The following is a 17,096-nucleotide window of genomic DNA, read 5'->3' on the forward strand; positions in this document are numbered from 1 at the left end:
GTACTAGTGTGTCAGTCAGGTACCTTTAGGCCTACATTCAAAACTATTCTACTGCTGTAACTGCTCTGGTAGTTTCCATGCGGTGGCCTTTAACTAACAGGGGCTTAGTCATTTAAAACAGAGCAGCAAGGAGGTTAGAAATCTCTCTCATCTCCCCATGTTGAGCTCCATTGCTGCAAATTGGTAAAGTCATTATTTCAGAACAAAGAAGAGAGAAAAGCCTGGCTACAGAGGATGCTTGTGGCCAGATGTGTTTAGTTCAAGCTCCGGGGGGGTTGCCCCTCCAAGGTATTTATTAATCACATATTTATTAAGTCACATTTGGTGCAAATAATATTTAGAGTCATCGTTTGGGCACGGCAGGGATGGGGGGGATTAGAAATCGGGTGACTAATGAAGTGTCAGACTTTCAAATGCCTTCAAAGTGCTTGTCGGCTAGTTTTGCAAAACACCTTCATAAAATAATACAAAGAACAGGAATAAGAACTTTCACCAAGCAGATTTTTAAACAAATTTCATGAAGAATGGAAAACCCACCAAGTTCAACTTGATTCATCACATGAGCTAAACTAGCAGTATCGTCTCCTCCACAGGAACTGGCGGGCTCCTTCCGCTCCAGCCTGCCTGCAGCTCGCTTAGGCCATGGCAGCAGTGGTGGGAGCATTACTGTTGTCCCTGGACCAGCAAAGGGTGGCACAGTAAAGCCAAAGACAGTGACATGACTGCAGTCACAGAGTTGTCCCTTTGACATTAGGAAAGAGAGGCCCAGCCATTTGCAATCTAGGGTCTACAGTTTCAAGCATTGCCTTTAGCGGTCAGTTTCCCTGATAGCCCAAATACTAGAGCATATGTAAACAAAACAACATAGCAAAAATCCTTAAGAGCAGGGACTCTCTGCAAAATTACTCATGATGCATGAGTAACCCAGAACAAAATGACTTGTGCTGGAATTAAAAAACACGGTTGATGGTGTACTTCTGCTTCCTTTACTTCGGCACTTTAGCTCCCCGGCTTGCAACAGTCAAATTTCCTAATGTCAAAAAAAACTCTTCCATTTCTGTCTGCAGGAGCTGGTTTCTCTTTTCAGCATCTTCACGTGCACGCTCTGAATTCCTCAGTTTGATCTCCAGCATAGTGTATTTCTTTCGCTCCTGGTCCAACTCCTCTTCTAATCTTGTCACTCGTTTTCTCAGTTCAGCGCTTGTTTCTTCAATTCTTAAAGCCAAGAGAAAACAAAGAGCATTTTAGTCTCTTGACAACTGCTACACTGATTGCCATGAAATATACAAGTTTGCCATATGACAGCCAGAACAAACCATCAAAAGTGGGGTTTGTTATGGAGGTACCAACTATTAACTCGGGAGGTAACGTTGAGTTGAGTTTTGTATGTTGATCAATGGTTCAACCTCTCTTTTAGGTATAAAAAAGATAGCGTGTTCTCCCCAAACTTGCAGCACTGGCTTTGTGGGCAGACAATTGACCTTCTGAGAATTTACAAATCAATCCATTCACTAGTTAGAGTTAAAATTAATTTAAGCAACTCTCCTCTTTCTTCATGCCATTGCTTTTCTTTGTCAAGATACCCTTTAACTTAGAGGAATGTAACCTGCATTGGAAACCAGGAGTTCTAGACTCACTTCTACTAACTGGCATTATTAAGTCTATGCCCTTCAGAACCCTTATTAAGCAAAGACTCATAGCACTCTACCCACTGATGGGAATGGAGCCCAAATCCCGTTCAATTAGAGCATGCTTCTGCATGAGAGGCAGCATGACTGTCTCTAACATGGGCCAGCTCATGCACAGGTCACCCACTGCTGACTTGTGCATAGCATAGGGCGTTATGCATCTCCCTCTGGTGACAGGTTCATCTGAGATAAAATCCTGGTGCTTCTGACCAAAGTAGGTCTGAGTATTGCTCCAGTGGGTGAAACATATGCTTTAATGCTGGAGTTTAAATCTCGTTGATGGGGAGAGTTGTTGCAGTTGTGCATAATAAATTTTTATTTTTTAAAGGCAAAAATAACTCTAGGAAGTTACATTTTTAAAAAAACCTACATCAGAAGAACATTGATGTTGCAAAGTCAAGCACTCAAAAGGGCTAGATCTGGGGTCTCAAACTCAAAATGACCACGAGGACCACATGAGGACTAGTGCATTGACCCGAGAGCCGCATCACTGACACCATCCCTCGCTGCCTCTGACCCTGCCCCCACTCCACCCCTTCCATTAGGCCCCACCCCTGCCCCACCCCCTCCATTAGGCCCCGCCCCTGCCCCACCTCTTCCCACCCCTTCCCTGCCCCATTCCAACCTCTTCCCCAAAGTCCCCACCCCAACGCTGGCCCCAGGGGGTGCAGGGTGCAGCGGGGGCTCAGGGCAGGCTGTTGAGGTGCAGGAGGTGTGCAGGGGGCTCAGGGCAGGGAGTTGGTGTGTGGGGTGCAGGAGGGGTGTGGGATATGACAGGAGGCTCAGGGCAGGGGGTTGGGGTGCAGGATGTGGCAGGGGGTTGGGGTGCAGGAGGGGTTCAGGGTGCAAGCTCCAGCCCAGCGCCGCTTACCTAGAGCGGCTCCGGGGTGGCAGCGGCGCGCACCGGGGCCAGGGCAGGCTCCCTGCCTGCCTGCCCTGGCCCCCGGCCCCAGGCCGCTCCATTCCAGGAAACAGCTGGAACCCTGTCCCTGCAGCCCCTGGAGGAGGGGGAGGGGGCTCAGGGTTCCGTGTGTGTGCTGCTCTTGCCGCTCCTCCAGGTACCTCCCACGAAGCTCCCATTGGCTGCGGGGGGCGGTGCCTAGAAGGAGGCAATGCAGGGCCACCCGCAAGAGCCCCGCGGGCTGCGTGTTTGAGACCCCTGGTCTATATAGCTTTAATTCAGCCCCCTTGCGCTTATCCAATCTTTAATTACATGACCACCGATTATTTTTTTCCTACAGCACGCCTGCCTCATTCAGTGCACAGGATGGCCCTGGCTCTGCAAATGGAGTAGATATATATATTTTTTATCCTCATTATTTAACATGGCTCCATTCATCAATCACACTACACCATCCACATCTTGCTCAGAACACAAACTAAATACTTTCCTCAGTGGTGTTTCTAGGTTATCTGGCACTAGAGTAGAGCAGTGCTTCGCCAACATCAATGAACTTCTCTTCACAGCACCTGTAGCTCAGGTGGGAAATAGTTTTCCCTTCTGTAACAGAAGAGTTCTGAGACAAAACCATAGGGACTTATCTAAGGCTACACCATGAACCAACAGCCCAGACAGGACTGGAACTCAGAACCTTGTGAATCTAAACCCTGTGCCTCATTAGGGTCAGGCAAGCACAATGCTTGGTTTTGGGATCATTATAACTGTCACCATTCAGGGTACCTGCACCTGTATTTCCCCTCAGTGCTGCAATACGGCACCCACTCTCATGCTTCCGGCTCCCCAGTTGTCACCTCTGTGAGGGGGAGACCTGCATCTCGCTCCCTGCTCACTGAGGTACTTCCAGGCTGCAGAGACAGGCTGCCCAAGCACATCTGTTTTCTTTCTCTTCAGAGATTGATAACAGGGATTGTTAATACTTCAAGGGTACCACACAGTTCTTCCTGTGCAAGCCTATTTTATTCTTAAAATAAAAGCACTACAGAGAAAGAATATTAAAAGCAATAGAAGAACCTACACGCATGCTAATAAGGTTACCAGAGAACTCCCCACTACGACCCTATCGGGGGCTCTGGCAGGAGCAGTCTTTCAACTTTCATCCTCAGGGTTTCCTTTGTGGTCACAAGTTCATCACAGCTTCTGCTCAGAACAAGTGTAGTCCACCCTTTACACAGTCCAGGGACTCTGATGTGGAGTTTCCAGGAGCAGGTGATTAGTATCAAATGGGTTTTCTTTTTGAGCCCAGCTTCAGAAGGGTAGAGTCCAAGTGGGTTATTTGCATGGCCCTCACCCCCCCCCCTTTCCTAAGAAACCCACTTTACATACATAGGACCGTCAAAGGACTTTCTGGGACAAACATTTACATTAGTCATGTCCCTAGAAAAATTACATACAATCCACCACTACCACCACGAACAAGGGCATTTTCAACACCAAGGCACCCAATCCAAATCAATAAAGCTTACCTGAATTCCAAACGGTTTGTCCAGGATATATAGGATACTGTCAGTCTGGCACAACAACAGCCCTATGATGTTTTTGACCCCTAAGTTATCACCACATTCTCTGAGCCTTAACTCCATCTCCACCACGTTTGTGTCTGGGAACACAGTGGCCTATCAGTCATCTACCTAGTAGACTGCAACCCAGGTCTCCTTATGAGTCTTCTTCGTAGCTTCATGTGTGAGTTCAACTCCAGCCAAGTCTCCTTGGGTTGGATGAACATTTGCTCACAAGTATCTTTTGAATGCTCTTCTATGCAAAGAAACAAAGCTATTTCAAAGCAATTCCATCACCTCCAGCTAAGGATCACAGTCTTGCTACCAGCACCTCCCATCAAAAATAAAGGACAGACCTAAGAGTTGGCCAGGACACTAGTCTTCCTCCACAGCCAGATGATGGCCAACCACTGGCACCCTTTCTGTTCCCTACCCAGATGGCCACAGAACGCCGCCAGCTTTTCTGCCACCCTAGGTGGCGGAAGGGCCCGCCCCGAAATTCCACCCCTCACAGAGGCAGCGGAAGGTCCCGCCACCGAAATACCGCCGCGGTCACCGCCCCCCAAATTGTAGCGCCCTAGGCGACCACCTAGGTCGCCTAATGGGTTGCGCCGGTCCTGGATGGCCCCAATGCCAAGGAAATCTTGCAGGCCAATCCCTCACTTGCTGAACTGATTGAGTGCTGGCCCGCTGGAGGGTCCTACAGTTATAACTGGAAATATGCACCTATGTCTTGAAACAAATAATGCTCCAAACCAAGGCAGTTCTCCTACACCCAGCAGATTGGCTAGGGAAGAAAATCCAGCATCTGCTTTGGAAAAGCCTTGGAGAATTTAGAAGAAAACTAAAACCTTAGTACAGAATTTTTAACCATCCTATAGAACTGACTTGCCAATTAACGCCTCCCCCCGCCAGCCCATGCGATTCTATAAGACAGCTGAACAGCCTGCGCTAAGAGTCTCATTCTCCACCGAAATTCTATAGGTTCTGAGGGGTTTACAGAAATTACTCTATTACATTTATATGCAGCCCTATAGCTTTCATCCCTATTACATTCTGCAGGATGTTTCCATTAGGAAAGACTCTTTCCTGGAGCTGCTGCTATGCAGTCCAGTCTGTAGCTGTCCTTTTACCACCTGGCATTCTAACAGAGGGAGCCTGAGCATTATAATACCCGCAAATTGCTCTGGAACAGATTGCTCACAGGGCAGCTATAAAACCTGCCTCCTTCTGACTGAGAGAGACAGAGAGAAACCAGGCAAATAGCAGCCCTTCCATCAACAGGGACTCCTGCCCCTGCCCCCGCCTCTGCCCCAGGCAGTGAGTTCACACACTCTCAGCTTCTCTTTGCCCCACAAAATAAAAGCGCAGAGTCCTTCATTAAAACATAGCTGGCTCCTGAGATGGAGCGCTGAAAACCACACAAGCACAGCCACAGATCCACAACCACCAGCCAGGAAAGAGGTTTTTAGACAAATGGATTTAATCCATCACTTTTTCCTGAATAAATAAAGCAAGGAGCCAAAATTCATCTAATTTGGCCAGGCTGCATGCCCACTTCTGCAAGCATGAGCCACTGCCCCTGCAGAAATGGGCACCCAGCCATGCAAATGGTTGCAGATGCACTCAGAATGGGGGGGGGGCACTCAGTCACCCCCAGACCCAGGCAACAAGGCCAGCACTCAGTGTAGACTGGCAGACAGTGCTTTGACGCCACATGCAGCACTGAAGAGTGAAGTCAGCTCAGCCCTTTCCCAGGGGAGTTGTGCAAGGTGAGTTAGCACTGCCTGAGGTAGCATTCACTCCTCTACCTTTACCTGAACTTTGGTCTCTGCAGTGGGGGAATGTGCTGCTCTGGGTGGCTGTTTTCCCCCATTCCCAGGCAACCCCCCATTTTTCCCACCTCACCGGGTATCCACCCAGATGTTTTGCAGAGGGGACATGTGGAAGAGTTAGATTTTGTTCCTCCCACATACCTGGGGCCAACTTCATCTCAGTCACATGTGCACGAGTCCCTTGGATTGGGATGTGAGCTGTGTGCAGCCTGCTTGGTTTTGAAAGGAAAACCCTCTTCAAAGATGGGATGATTATAAAACGCTCCAGCTTGGAAACCAGCATGGGCAGAGTCCTAGTAACCCGGGTCCCAATCTGTAAGGGACCTGGTGGCTGAGGAAAGCAGGCCGCACTAAAGAAGAAATTACCATTTTTCTGTGCATCTCTGAATGGCTAAATCACAATGCATAAAAGAAAAGAGCAAAGCCAGATTTCCAGTGAAGGGAACATCTGAGCAAATACCTCCCAATGTGTGTGTACACACACCCCACCTCACCACCACCGAAGGAATCCCACTGGGAAGAACTCCCAACCCACTTCCATACCCCAACCCTCTCCCACAAAACAACTTCAACCACTCTCAGACTTGTCCTGAGCTGCTGGGGGCAAGTGGTTGCCAGGCAGCACATTCTGGGGCACAGATTCAGACAGTTTGACCCTGTGTCTCTGAAAGCCAGTGGAAGGCCTTTGCCATTTGCTTGCAGAAAACACCCACCTTATTATGTTCTCAAAACCCTCCCCCCAACTTATTAACGAGGAAGACAGATATTTATTCTGAACATTAAAGCAGCAGCGACGTAAATGACTGCCATCCCGTCTTATAGAGAAATCCCAACGCGGTCAGTGGGCTAAACAGATACGAGAAAGGGGCACTATGGGAAGATCCCAATTCAGACTAGACGGCCCTAAGAGAGACTGGTGGAGCCAGTGAGCTACTTGTAACACACAAGAAACAATGAAAAACAACAAACACCTTGACTTAACACTGCACCGTATCTAGACCAATTTCAATCCGTGTGTTGTGTGTGTGAACAGCCCCGAGCACAATGGGGGCTCCTGGCCCATGACTGGGGCTCCTACCCACCATATACATAATAGCACAGTGAATAAAATACCGTACTGTGTTACTTTATACTTCTCAAACACCCAGGGCCCTACCGTTTACAAAAATGCAACGCCAACTATTTCTGGACCTACCAGTGTCTAACACCAGACACCTGAACATATAGCTGTGGTTCAGCAGGGCCTGCTGGGTGACCTTAGGTAAGTCACTGCACTGCTCTGTGCCTCAGTTTCCCCATCTGTAAAACCAAGATAATGATGCTTATCTCCGTTGTAAAGTGCTCTGAGCTCTACTGACGAATGTGCTACATAAGAGCTAGGTGTATAGAACAATACTGCACCATCCATCAGCCTGTGTCTCTTGTATGCAACAGCACATTCAAGTCTTGTAAACTCCCCGATGTATTTCACATGCATGCTTACCTGTGTGTTTACCTGCAAATATCCCTATAACACACACACAAATTTTAAAACACCCTTCTGATCCTGCAGCCCCTACATTTGTGGGTCCTGAGAGACTCTCTCCTCGAGGCTGCAGGAGGTTTGTATGTGCAATGCCTGCAGAACTGGGCTCTAAATGAGGGCTACGTTTTCAAACCAGCATGTGAATTTGCTCAGGTTTTGCCCACTCCCACATCTGCCTGCAAAGACCAGGTGACCAAGCACCTGGGTACCTTGTTTGAGCTCCCAAAGACCTGTTCACGGGCACAGGGACGGGGCACTCATGGGTGTGTTTGCTCAAAGAGGAGACCCAGCACAGAATGTCTAAGCTTTGAAAGTACAAGAACTAAGTTGTAAGTAGGGCTGGTCTAAAAATTGCAACACATTCCCGTCGGCAAATGGGGCTCTGTCAAAAATCACATCCCCCACCCCCCAAGAAAAGATGGATTTTGGTGGAATTTTCCACTGGTAAAATCTTAACCAAACCTTTTGTTTCAGGCTGGGCTGACAGTCTTTGCATCAGGGTGAGCTGTCACAGTGCCTCATGGGAGTAGTAGTTCAGGTGCCTCATGCCCTCTTTCCCCTGCTGTGGGCTGGGCTCTCCAGCTGGACTACATCTCCCATGAGGTCAACAGACTGAACTAAAATCCCTCCAATGTCCACTGAAAATGACAAAACACTGGAATTTCCCACTGGATGGAAATCTCATTTTTCAGCTGTGGCTAGTTGTAGGAAATTAGAGATGGGAGCAAAGCTGGAACCAGCCACCACTGAGCTTTGGGGGAGATCAGATCCAGATCTGTATCTAAACTACACAGCCCCTTCTCCTAAGCCAACCTCAATCCCCACATTGCAGCTCAGGCCCACTGCGACAGAGCTGGGTCTATTCCCTGTTTGGAGCAGGATTGCAACACTCAGACAAGGACAATGCTGCAGTGAGAGATCCCCGGCACAGCTGACAGTCGTGTTACCTTTTGATACTAGACTCATACTCAGTCCTCTGTTTGCTCAGTCCTGTCTTTAGCTCTGAAACCAGGCTCTGCAGAGCCCTGGAGCATCTGGCCGAGTCTTTGGAAGCAGCCGCCAGGTCACTCTGCTCGCTGCAGCTGCTGATGCACATTTCGAACCTCTCCATGCTGTTCTCCAGATCCACAGTCTTGACCTCGCTCTGCGACAGCGAGCCCTGAGTTGCCCATTCCGTTCTGAGGGAGCTTAAAGCAGAGGAGTCACTGGCCCGGCAAGCCGGGCAGCTGCTGACAGAATCAACGACCGAGATCTCACAGGACGAGGTGGACCAGGCGGTGCTGGCGATGCTGTGTGCACTCAGGGAGAGGCTGGAGGAGGGGACGTTGTCGTAGGTGGAGAGTCTTTGGGATGAACCTGAGTCTTTCACCCGCTCCCCAGAGGACGTCCGGCGGTGGCCTCGGAGAGAGTACAGTCCATTCATCAGCCAGTTCCCGCTGGAGGATAGATTAGGAATGTCTAAGGACGAGCTACCCAGCTTGGGGCTGACAGACCTTGCCCCCTGTTGCCGGAAGGAGTACTTCCAGGTGGGTAACGTCTGCACCCTCTTGCTGGGGCTGGTGGCAGGCTGGGTGGCTTTGCTGCTGTGCTCCTGAGGGGCGTTTTTTGCCAGCGAGCTGGGCACGGCGTCCGGCGCCATGGCACTGCTAGAAGGCAAGTCGGCAGGGCTGGGGACGCTCTTCTCCGACCTGCTGTCCTCCCCGTCTTCCTCGGAGATCCACTCCACCATGCTGCGCTGCAGCACGGAGCGGGCTTCGGGCTGAGCCCCGGCCGCATCGGCCTGCGAAATGGCAAAGATCTGTCCGTGTTCACTTATCAACACTGTCATCAAGTGCTGGACCAGCGACGTGCCTGCAGGGAGAGAATGGAGGCAAGAACTTAATGTGAGAAACGAGAAGGCCTTGGATATTCATTTCCTGTCTGTAAGAAACCCCAGGCTCTCCAGGGCAGGGGCATGTCCTTGAGCACAAGCACAACGGGTCTGTATAAGCAATACATAACAAGGACTCTGACCACCTTTCCTTCAAGGACTGCAGAGGGGGAGTGAGTATCATTGTTCCCGTTATTAGAGGGGGGGGAAATGAGGCACAGAAGACCCTGATCCAGACCAGTTACCACAATACAGATTATTAACTCCACTCTCCCCTGCCCTAACCACTACACCATGCTTCCTCGCCCGTTAAGCAAAGAATCCTGGAGAAAGCTTGACACCAGTGTAATTTCCTGTACATTCGTTAGGTGGATGGGTGGATTCCCATATGCAAGCAGAACAAATCGCTTTCTGCGCCATTCAATCCAACTATCTGTTTCTATACTTCTGTTTCAAATGGAATTGTTGTAAGCTTCAATCCTGTCCTGAAGTGTTAAATAGCTGTGATGTCCCAACCTTGGAAGTGGCTTTCAAGATAGACAAAAGTCACCCCTAGTTCACATATCAGTTTGGAAAGTGCCATAGAAATAAGATTTTTAAATTACTGGGGTAGATTCATTTTTGGTGTAACTCTATTGACTTAAGTTGAGTTACCCTACTTTAACTCATCAATGTTGAGCAAAATACTCTACGCAGACTGTCAGAGAATTAACAAATGGCCAATCCATAAGTGAGTTCTAACTGTTTTTTCAGCAGTGAAACAGAAACTAGTAGAAAACGCCATTCATCAAGCCCGTGAAAAAGTATTTTCTACCATATAAATTAGACAATCACGATCAACAGCAATTTCATTAATTACAGTTTATCTTTTTTGTTGAAGATCAATAAAGAATAAAGCCAAAATTTTCAAATATGGACACTTAAAATATATACTTACAACTATATTTACAGGATCTCAATAAGAGGTCTGATATTTTGAGATGCTGAGATCCTACAACTTCTATTGAAGTCCACAGAAGATGGGAGAACTAAACACTTATAAAAACTGGACTGCTTATTTGGTTCCTAAATACGGATTCAGGGCCCCAACTTTAAAACGGGGCTTTTCTTGAACACAGAAACCAAAATGTTTAAATGTATATTGTGAATGGCTCAGAGTATTTCTCTGTATCTCTTTACAAGACAGAACATAAGAATGGCTATACTGGATCAGGGCAATGGTGTATCTTGTCTAACGGCAGCCAATGCCAGATCCCACTTTACTCCTTGAGCTGAAGAGCAGCTATATTAGACAGAATCCCTTCCCCCTTCCACTATTTATATCTAACTGATCTTTTGCCCTCAATGGACAGTAACATAAAGCATCGCTTATGCTGTCTGCTTAGGACTCGACATGTCTTCTTTCCAAAGATGGTCACAGGCTGCAAAGTTTAGAGCGGGATCCCAGCTTTTCTCCAGGTTGGAGATATTTGAATCCAGGATTCTGGTTCAAGTCAGTTGCTAATTAGTTCATTTGACAGTTTCTGAGAAGAGTGCACCTGAGTAAGGAACCTGTGGAAATGCACATACAGTATAAACACTATGATCAGCAGCTGAACTCCATAGCATGCCCTGGGTCATCACCACCTGGGCCCTCTGGCTCTAAGAGCACAGGACTCAGCTCACTGACCTAGGTCTGTCAGCTGAGGCAGGTGATGCTGTAGCAGGAGATGCTGTAGCAAGGGCTCATCGTCCTCTGTGTGTGGTCCAGCCACCACTAGAGAGTGGCAGAGCACCCCAGTGAGTGGGGCTGGGTACAGCTATACACCCATGTGAGCTGGGGGAATAATCCCAACATGTGCAGCTCAAAACAAAGCACAAGGTCTCAGCAACATTCCTCTTTAAGGTAAGTGTCAAAGTTACTGCTAGTAATATGGCCTCCAGCCACTAGCAGGCAGTGGTATTTGTCACACACACCAGCTGAAGCTGGGCCCATAGCTGGCTGAGCCTTAACCTCTTAGGCCTCCATTCATAGATTTAAGGCCTGAAGGAACCATTGTGGTCATCTAGTCTACTCCCCTGTGTAATACAGGCCCGAGAACTGTCCCCTGCTAATTAAGCAAGGAAGCTCATTTGGACCTTAGACTAAAGGCAGCTCCTTTTCAGAGGATGAGAATGGCTGTTTTATCCGATGTCATTCCATCGCACGTAACATGCTCCACTGACATTCTTGGAGCCCAGTCAGTTACCAAACAGAGCAAGGAGCAGATTTCAGCCACTTTGCAATTAGCATCTCGGGGCCAGACGTCGGGTGGCGCCAGCAGAACTGCCCCCTGTTGCTCAGCCCCTGTATTGGTTGCACGTCTTGCTGAGATGTGCACCACTGTGATTGTACTGCAGTTCCATGGAGCAGGAGGCTGTTCCCCGGCTCTGAAGCAGAACTGCAGCCAGAGAGAGCGCCCGAGACCTTTGCTGGCCCTTGAGGAGGTGGATATTTCAAGCTTCGGATGCTGAGACATGCTTCAGAGATGGGGAATGTTATATGTTCGTGACAGAGACTTGTACAGAGCAGGGAGCGTCCAATGCCATACAGCTCATTGTTTTCTGATTAGTTTTATGCAGCCTCGTACTTTTTTGAAGAATAGTCTCTCTGATTTCTCTCGGGGGTCTAATAAAAGCAGAGGTCTGGGTGAGGAGATGATGTAGCTGACAGTATACGTTACAGGTTTCTGTAAGAGGATGGGTGTAATTTACATGCTGAGAAAGGCATAAGGGGAGAAGTGGCAAAAACAACCAAGAGGAAGGTGTAAAAAGGTGCACGGTACAGCCGAGATGGCCTGATGTACACTGATTTACTGCTGAGTAACAAACACTGCCATTTACCACCATATCACATTGCCCCTGAACTAGGCTGAAAGGCCCACAGAATATGTTTGGATCACTATGATTGCCCGACATTCCAGAAATGATGGTTGTTATAAATGCTTTGACCCAAGTCCCCATTTCTTGGCTACCAATGTCCAGCATCCCCAATTGAAGGGGCTCAACTTCAGAAGAAAAATGACCAGATCATCACAGAACAAGAAAGAATTCAAGTGGGGAATTGCTTTTTAAGTGATGATCACTGCCCAGTGCTTTGTGCCTGGGTTTCTCAGACAAATCCTTGGATCATCCTTCATCAAACAACAGATTTTTATAACTCCCCAACATGACTGGTTCCCCTTAGTCCTGATCCCAGTCATGAGAAAGGGAAAGTATTCTGCACCCCAGGAGATCTGCACTTACATGCACTTGAATGGACAAATCTGCACTCAGTTCAAATGGCAATGAAAATGTTATTCTTGCAATTATGCATTTGTACAGCAAGGTCTGCATTAGGGGTGTGATTCGGGTGGTGTGAACAGTAAGGCTAAAACTTACAACAAACGAGCAGCCACTTTATAGCAGTCACTGTGCTGTTCTCAAAGTTTCATGGAAACAGGGAGAAAACTCAGATCTTCCTGCTCTGAAAACACAGGCCTCTACCACTGGAGCTACACAGTTGAGTAGTTCTGAATACATCCGCTAGCGGGGCAGGAGCACACACACACACACACACACAATATAGACCTGTCTGCACAAGCCATCGTTGCACTGGCTGGACCGACATCAGTTGCTGTGGCTCTCACACAGTCAATATTGCCCCATCTGTGTTGAGATGATACCAGCCACACTGCTCCCCTAGGAAGAGGCCATGCCTCGGAAGCCTATGCCCAGAGCATGTGGAGGAGGAGAAGTCTGACTCCCCCACCACATTCTCCCTAGCTCAGCAATCCCTGCAGTAGATTGCAAGAAGGATGCCCAGCATGCAGTGAAGAGGCAGCTGCAGCGCAGTCAGATCTCTGTGGGTATTTTTCTATTTCTAGCTAAGCCACAAACACCGATTTGTTTCTGACACATCAGGAATAGAATTTTTCTAGGGATTTTGTAAAGTTTAAGATTTAAGACTTTTAAAGGAAAGTTGATCCAAAACTATCAGTGATTTTAAACTGATGCCCTGGGTCTTGCCTTTGTCCCACATGTCCTCGGCACAGCAAGCATTTTGGAAGCCCACGCTTGGAAGGGTACATCTACACTGCAGCTGGGAGGTGTATTTCCAGCTAAGATGGACATAAACGCACTATCTCTGCTCAAGCTAGTGCCTAAAAATAGCAGTGGCACAGGTCGGCTGAGTCCAACCCTGTCCAACCCCCGGGCACATACTCCCATATCGCCTCATTGCAGAGGTGATACCGGAGGCTATTCCAAGTGCTAAGGGAAATGGTATGCCCCATGCACAGGCATTGACTGAGAGGATGCCCAGCTTGCTGCCAGTGATGGCTCCCCCCATGACATAATCTGCAGTGTACATGACAAATGCATCTCATTTCTGGCAGTGGCATTTTACAAGCGACTTCCCCGCGGGTCCAGAACATGGCCCCTCTCCATAACGAGAGAACCTACCTTCCATAATGGTGACTGGATCTTCCATTTTGGGCCGCAGTATATTTGGGCCGAACACCGTGGCGAGGTTCTGGACGCTCATCTTGTTCACGCTGGAGTGAGACTGAACTTCATCGAGGAATCTTCAGGAGCCCCCCAGAAAAAAAAAAACCCAGCGAGAGAGAGAGAAGAGTAAATGGCACATGAAACCTTCCATCTCACTAGTTCCTTGTGCTCCTGTAGCCACCAGTTGTCTCTCGTCTTAGACTGTAAACTCTGTGAGCAGGAGCTGTCTGGATCGGTTCATACAGCACTTAGCGCAGTGGGGTCTCGGGCCATAACTGAGGCTCCTCAACGCTGCCACAGAACAAATCTATAATAATAATAACTCCAATTCCACCGGAACGTGGGAAGAGGAAAGGGCCAGCGGTCACTAGTGCTGCAGACATGGGACCATTTAATCTGCGTGAAAACTGAGGTTCTTTCCTTTTTTAACAAGGATCCACAATACACCACATCACCTGTAGGCGAATACTTTCACAAAGCAACCAGTCGGTATCTGACCTCTCAGTCCTCAAGGGAAACTGAACCAACACCTTCAAAAGACAAGCTTGGGAACATCAATTCATAACTCTGCTACACATCAAAAATCATACATTTTATAAAGACACTGGATTTATGGCTCATTACAATAATCTGTAACCCCCTCACCTTCCTTTGTCCTACAACTGTAGCAGTGTTAACTGACCACTTCACTTTGAATGGGCTGTTGCAATGTGTGTTAACTCCATATCTGTCTAGCTGTGACTCACTTCGGCTGCTGTACACTACAGAGTTAGGGCAGGTCTACACTACAAACTTGCATGTAGTGCTTCTGGTGAAGACACTCTAAGCCGTTGTCTTATTAACTCCAGAAGTTATGTCGGCAGGAGAAGCTCTACACAGGGGTTAAGGTCGATATAACTATGTCGCTCAGGGGCGTAGATTTTTCACAGCCTTGAGCGACAGTTATACCAAAGTAAGTTGTAATGTAGACCTGGCCTTAGGTTGACACAAAGCAGCTTACATCAACCTAACTATGAAAGTGTCTACACCTAAATTTCGCAGCCGCCGCTGTACCTGTCCAGCTACGCCAATTTAATAACTCCATCTCCATGAGCAGTGGAGAGTCAATGTAGCTAGGTCGACACAGTGTTATCTATGCTGCATTACTTATGTCAACTGTTATTGGCTTTCAGGAGCCACCCCACACTGACAGCACTGACACAATACAAGTGCTCCTGGTGAGGATGCGCACTGCCAACACAAGGAGGAAAGTGTAGACCACACACAAGCGATGTAATTAGTGTGGTGGCGGTATGCCGACCTAAGTTAGGTCAACTTAATTTTCTAGTGTAGGCATGGTCTGAGTACCTTTCCCAGACCTGAGGAAGAGCTCTGTGTAGCTTGAAAAACTTGTCTCTCTCACCAACAGAAGTTGATCCAATAAAAGACATTACCTCACCCACCTTGTCTCTCCAGGAATTCACAATGGCAATTTGAGCAAATTCCTGCTGTTTCTTATCCAGGAACATGGCAGAAAGGAGCAAACCATTCCCAGAAGAACTGCCATTCTCACTGCCCCCCCATATGTTTTTAAATCATCTGAGAAAAAATACCATCCATTTTTGTGGAAAAGGGTGAAAAAATTGAGGTGAAATGGCCCCCCCAAAAAAGTCTTGCTATCTTACAGTACGGGGGAGGCAGAACTAATTGATGCTCTGTTTAGACTTTAGAGAGACAAGGTGGATGAGGCAATATCCTTTATTGGACCACTTTCTGTTGGTGAGAGAGACAAGCTTCCGAGTGTGCACAGAGCTCTTCCTCAGGTCTGAGAGCCGTACTCAGAGTGTCATAGATCTGTCTGCTCCTCTGCATTAGCACAGTGTCTAGAGCAGTGGGGGCCCAGCCTTGGTTTGTCCCTAGGCACTACCATAACAAACATGATTAATACTGAGGCCTGCTGGCAGGGCAGTGGGTGAGGGCAGCCTGTCCTCGACATAAACCAAGTGCTTTGTTTATCAGAGCTGCATGAGCATTGAAACCACACACATTTTTAAAGCAGGCGTTTAGTTATATGGTGCAAATCGGCTCATTAAATAATTTGCATAGGATGTCACATGAAGCCGAACAAAACTTGGCAGCTCTGGAGTTCCTGGTGCTAATTAATGCCACTTACTTGCATATGTATTTGAGGAGGTTGTAGTTTGCCTGAGGCAGGGTCTTCACCTGTTTAGCCAGCTCTCGGGTGCCCTGCGGGAGGAGACAAACAATGAGAATAGTGATGTAGAGCTGGGTGCAGCCTGTTCCTCTGCAGTCAAGGGCAAATCCTCTTCCCTCAGCCAAGCCCATGCCATACGACACTGAAGCTGGGTGCTCCATGGAACCAGTGGGTGGGCATGCCCTGTCACCCCCAGCAAATTGGTACCCCCCTAGGGTGGTGCACTCTACCTCGGGGGGAGAGGAAAAAAGATAATGACATTGCAGCTCTACCAGCTCCACCCTGCCTCCAAATGCACCCACCCTGGAGGAGAAGCTGGATGTGTGCAAGCCCTATGTGCTAGACTCCAAAGATCTGCACCTGTTTTGCTGCAGGCGATGGCTCCTCACCCCCGGGATGTTACCTGCACAATGCTGCCTTCAAAACTCGTAAGAATATAAGAACAGCCAGACTGGGTCAGACCAATGGTCCATTTAACCTAGTATCCTGTCTTCCAACAGTGGCCAATGCCAGGTGCTTCAGAGGAAATGAACAGAACAGGTAATCATCAAGGGATCCATCCCCTGTTGCCCATTCCCAGCTTCTGGCAAACAGAGGCTAGGGACACTTCAGAGCATGGTTTTGCATCCCTGCCCATCCTGGCTAGACCTATCCTCCATGACCTTATCTAGTTCTTTTTTTTGAACCCTGTTATAGCCTTGGTCTTCACAGCATCCTCTGGCAAGGAGTTCCACAGGTTGACTGTTCATCGTGTGAAGAAATACTTCCTTTTGTTTTTATTAAACCTGCTGCCTATTAATTGCAGTTGGTGACCCCTAGTTCTCGTGTTATGAGGAGTAAATAACACTTACTTATTTACTTTCTCCATACCAGTCATGATTTTATAGACCTCTATCATGTCCTCCCCCTTAGCCATCTCTTTTCCAAGCTGAAAAGTCCCAATCTTATTAATCTCTCCTCATATGGAAGCTGTTCCATACCCCTAATCATTTTTGTTGCCCTTTTCTGAACCTTTTCCAAT

The 17,096-nt window shown here is 48.0% G+C and overlaps 1 protein-coding gene across 8 annotated transcripts in view; it reads right to left on the minus strand.

Moving 5' to 3' along the window:
* Positions 1-253: 253 nt before the first annotated feature.
* Positions 254-17,096, minus strand: part of ARHGAP22 (Rho GTPase activating protein 22) — a 270,307-nt gene continuing 253,464 nt past the window's right edge. For all 8 annotated transcript variants that reach the window (XM_065551601.1, XM_065551600.1, XM_065551603.1 and 5 more), the window contains 4 exons: positions 16,034-16,107; positions 13,837-13,958; positions 8,453-9,356; positions 254-1,215 (listed from right to left, as the gene is read on the minus strand). In XM_065551601.1, the coding sequence (XP_065407673.1) occupies positions 987-1,215; positions 8,453-9,356; positions 13,837-13,958; positions 16,034-16,107 (1,329 nt within the window). In that variant the 3' untranslated portion in view covers positions 254-986. The remainder of the gene's footprint in view (positions 1,216-8,452; positions 9,357-13,836; positions 13,959-16,033; positions 16,108-17,096) is intronic.

This window comes from Chrysemys picta, chromosome 7 (genome assembly GCF_011386835.1).
Source record: "Chrysemys picta bellii isolate R12L10 chromosome 7, ASM1138683v2, whole genome shotgun sequence".
In the NCBI taxonomy this organism is placed as follows: domain Eukaryota; kingdom Metazoa; phylum Chordata; order Testudines; family Emydidae; genus Chrysemys; species Chrysemys picta.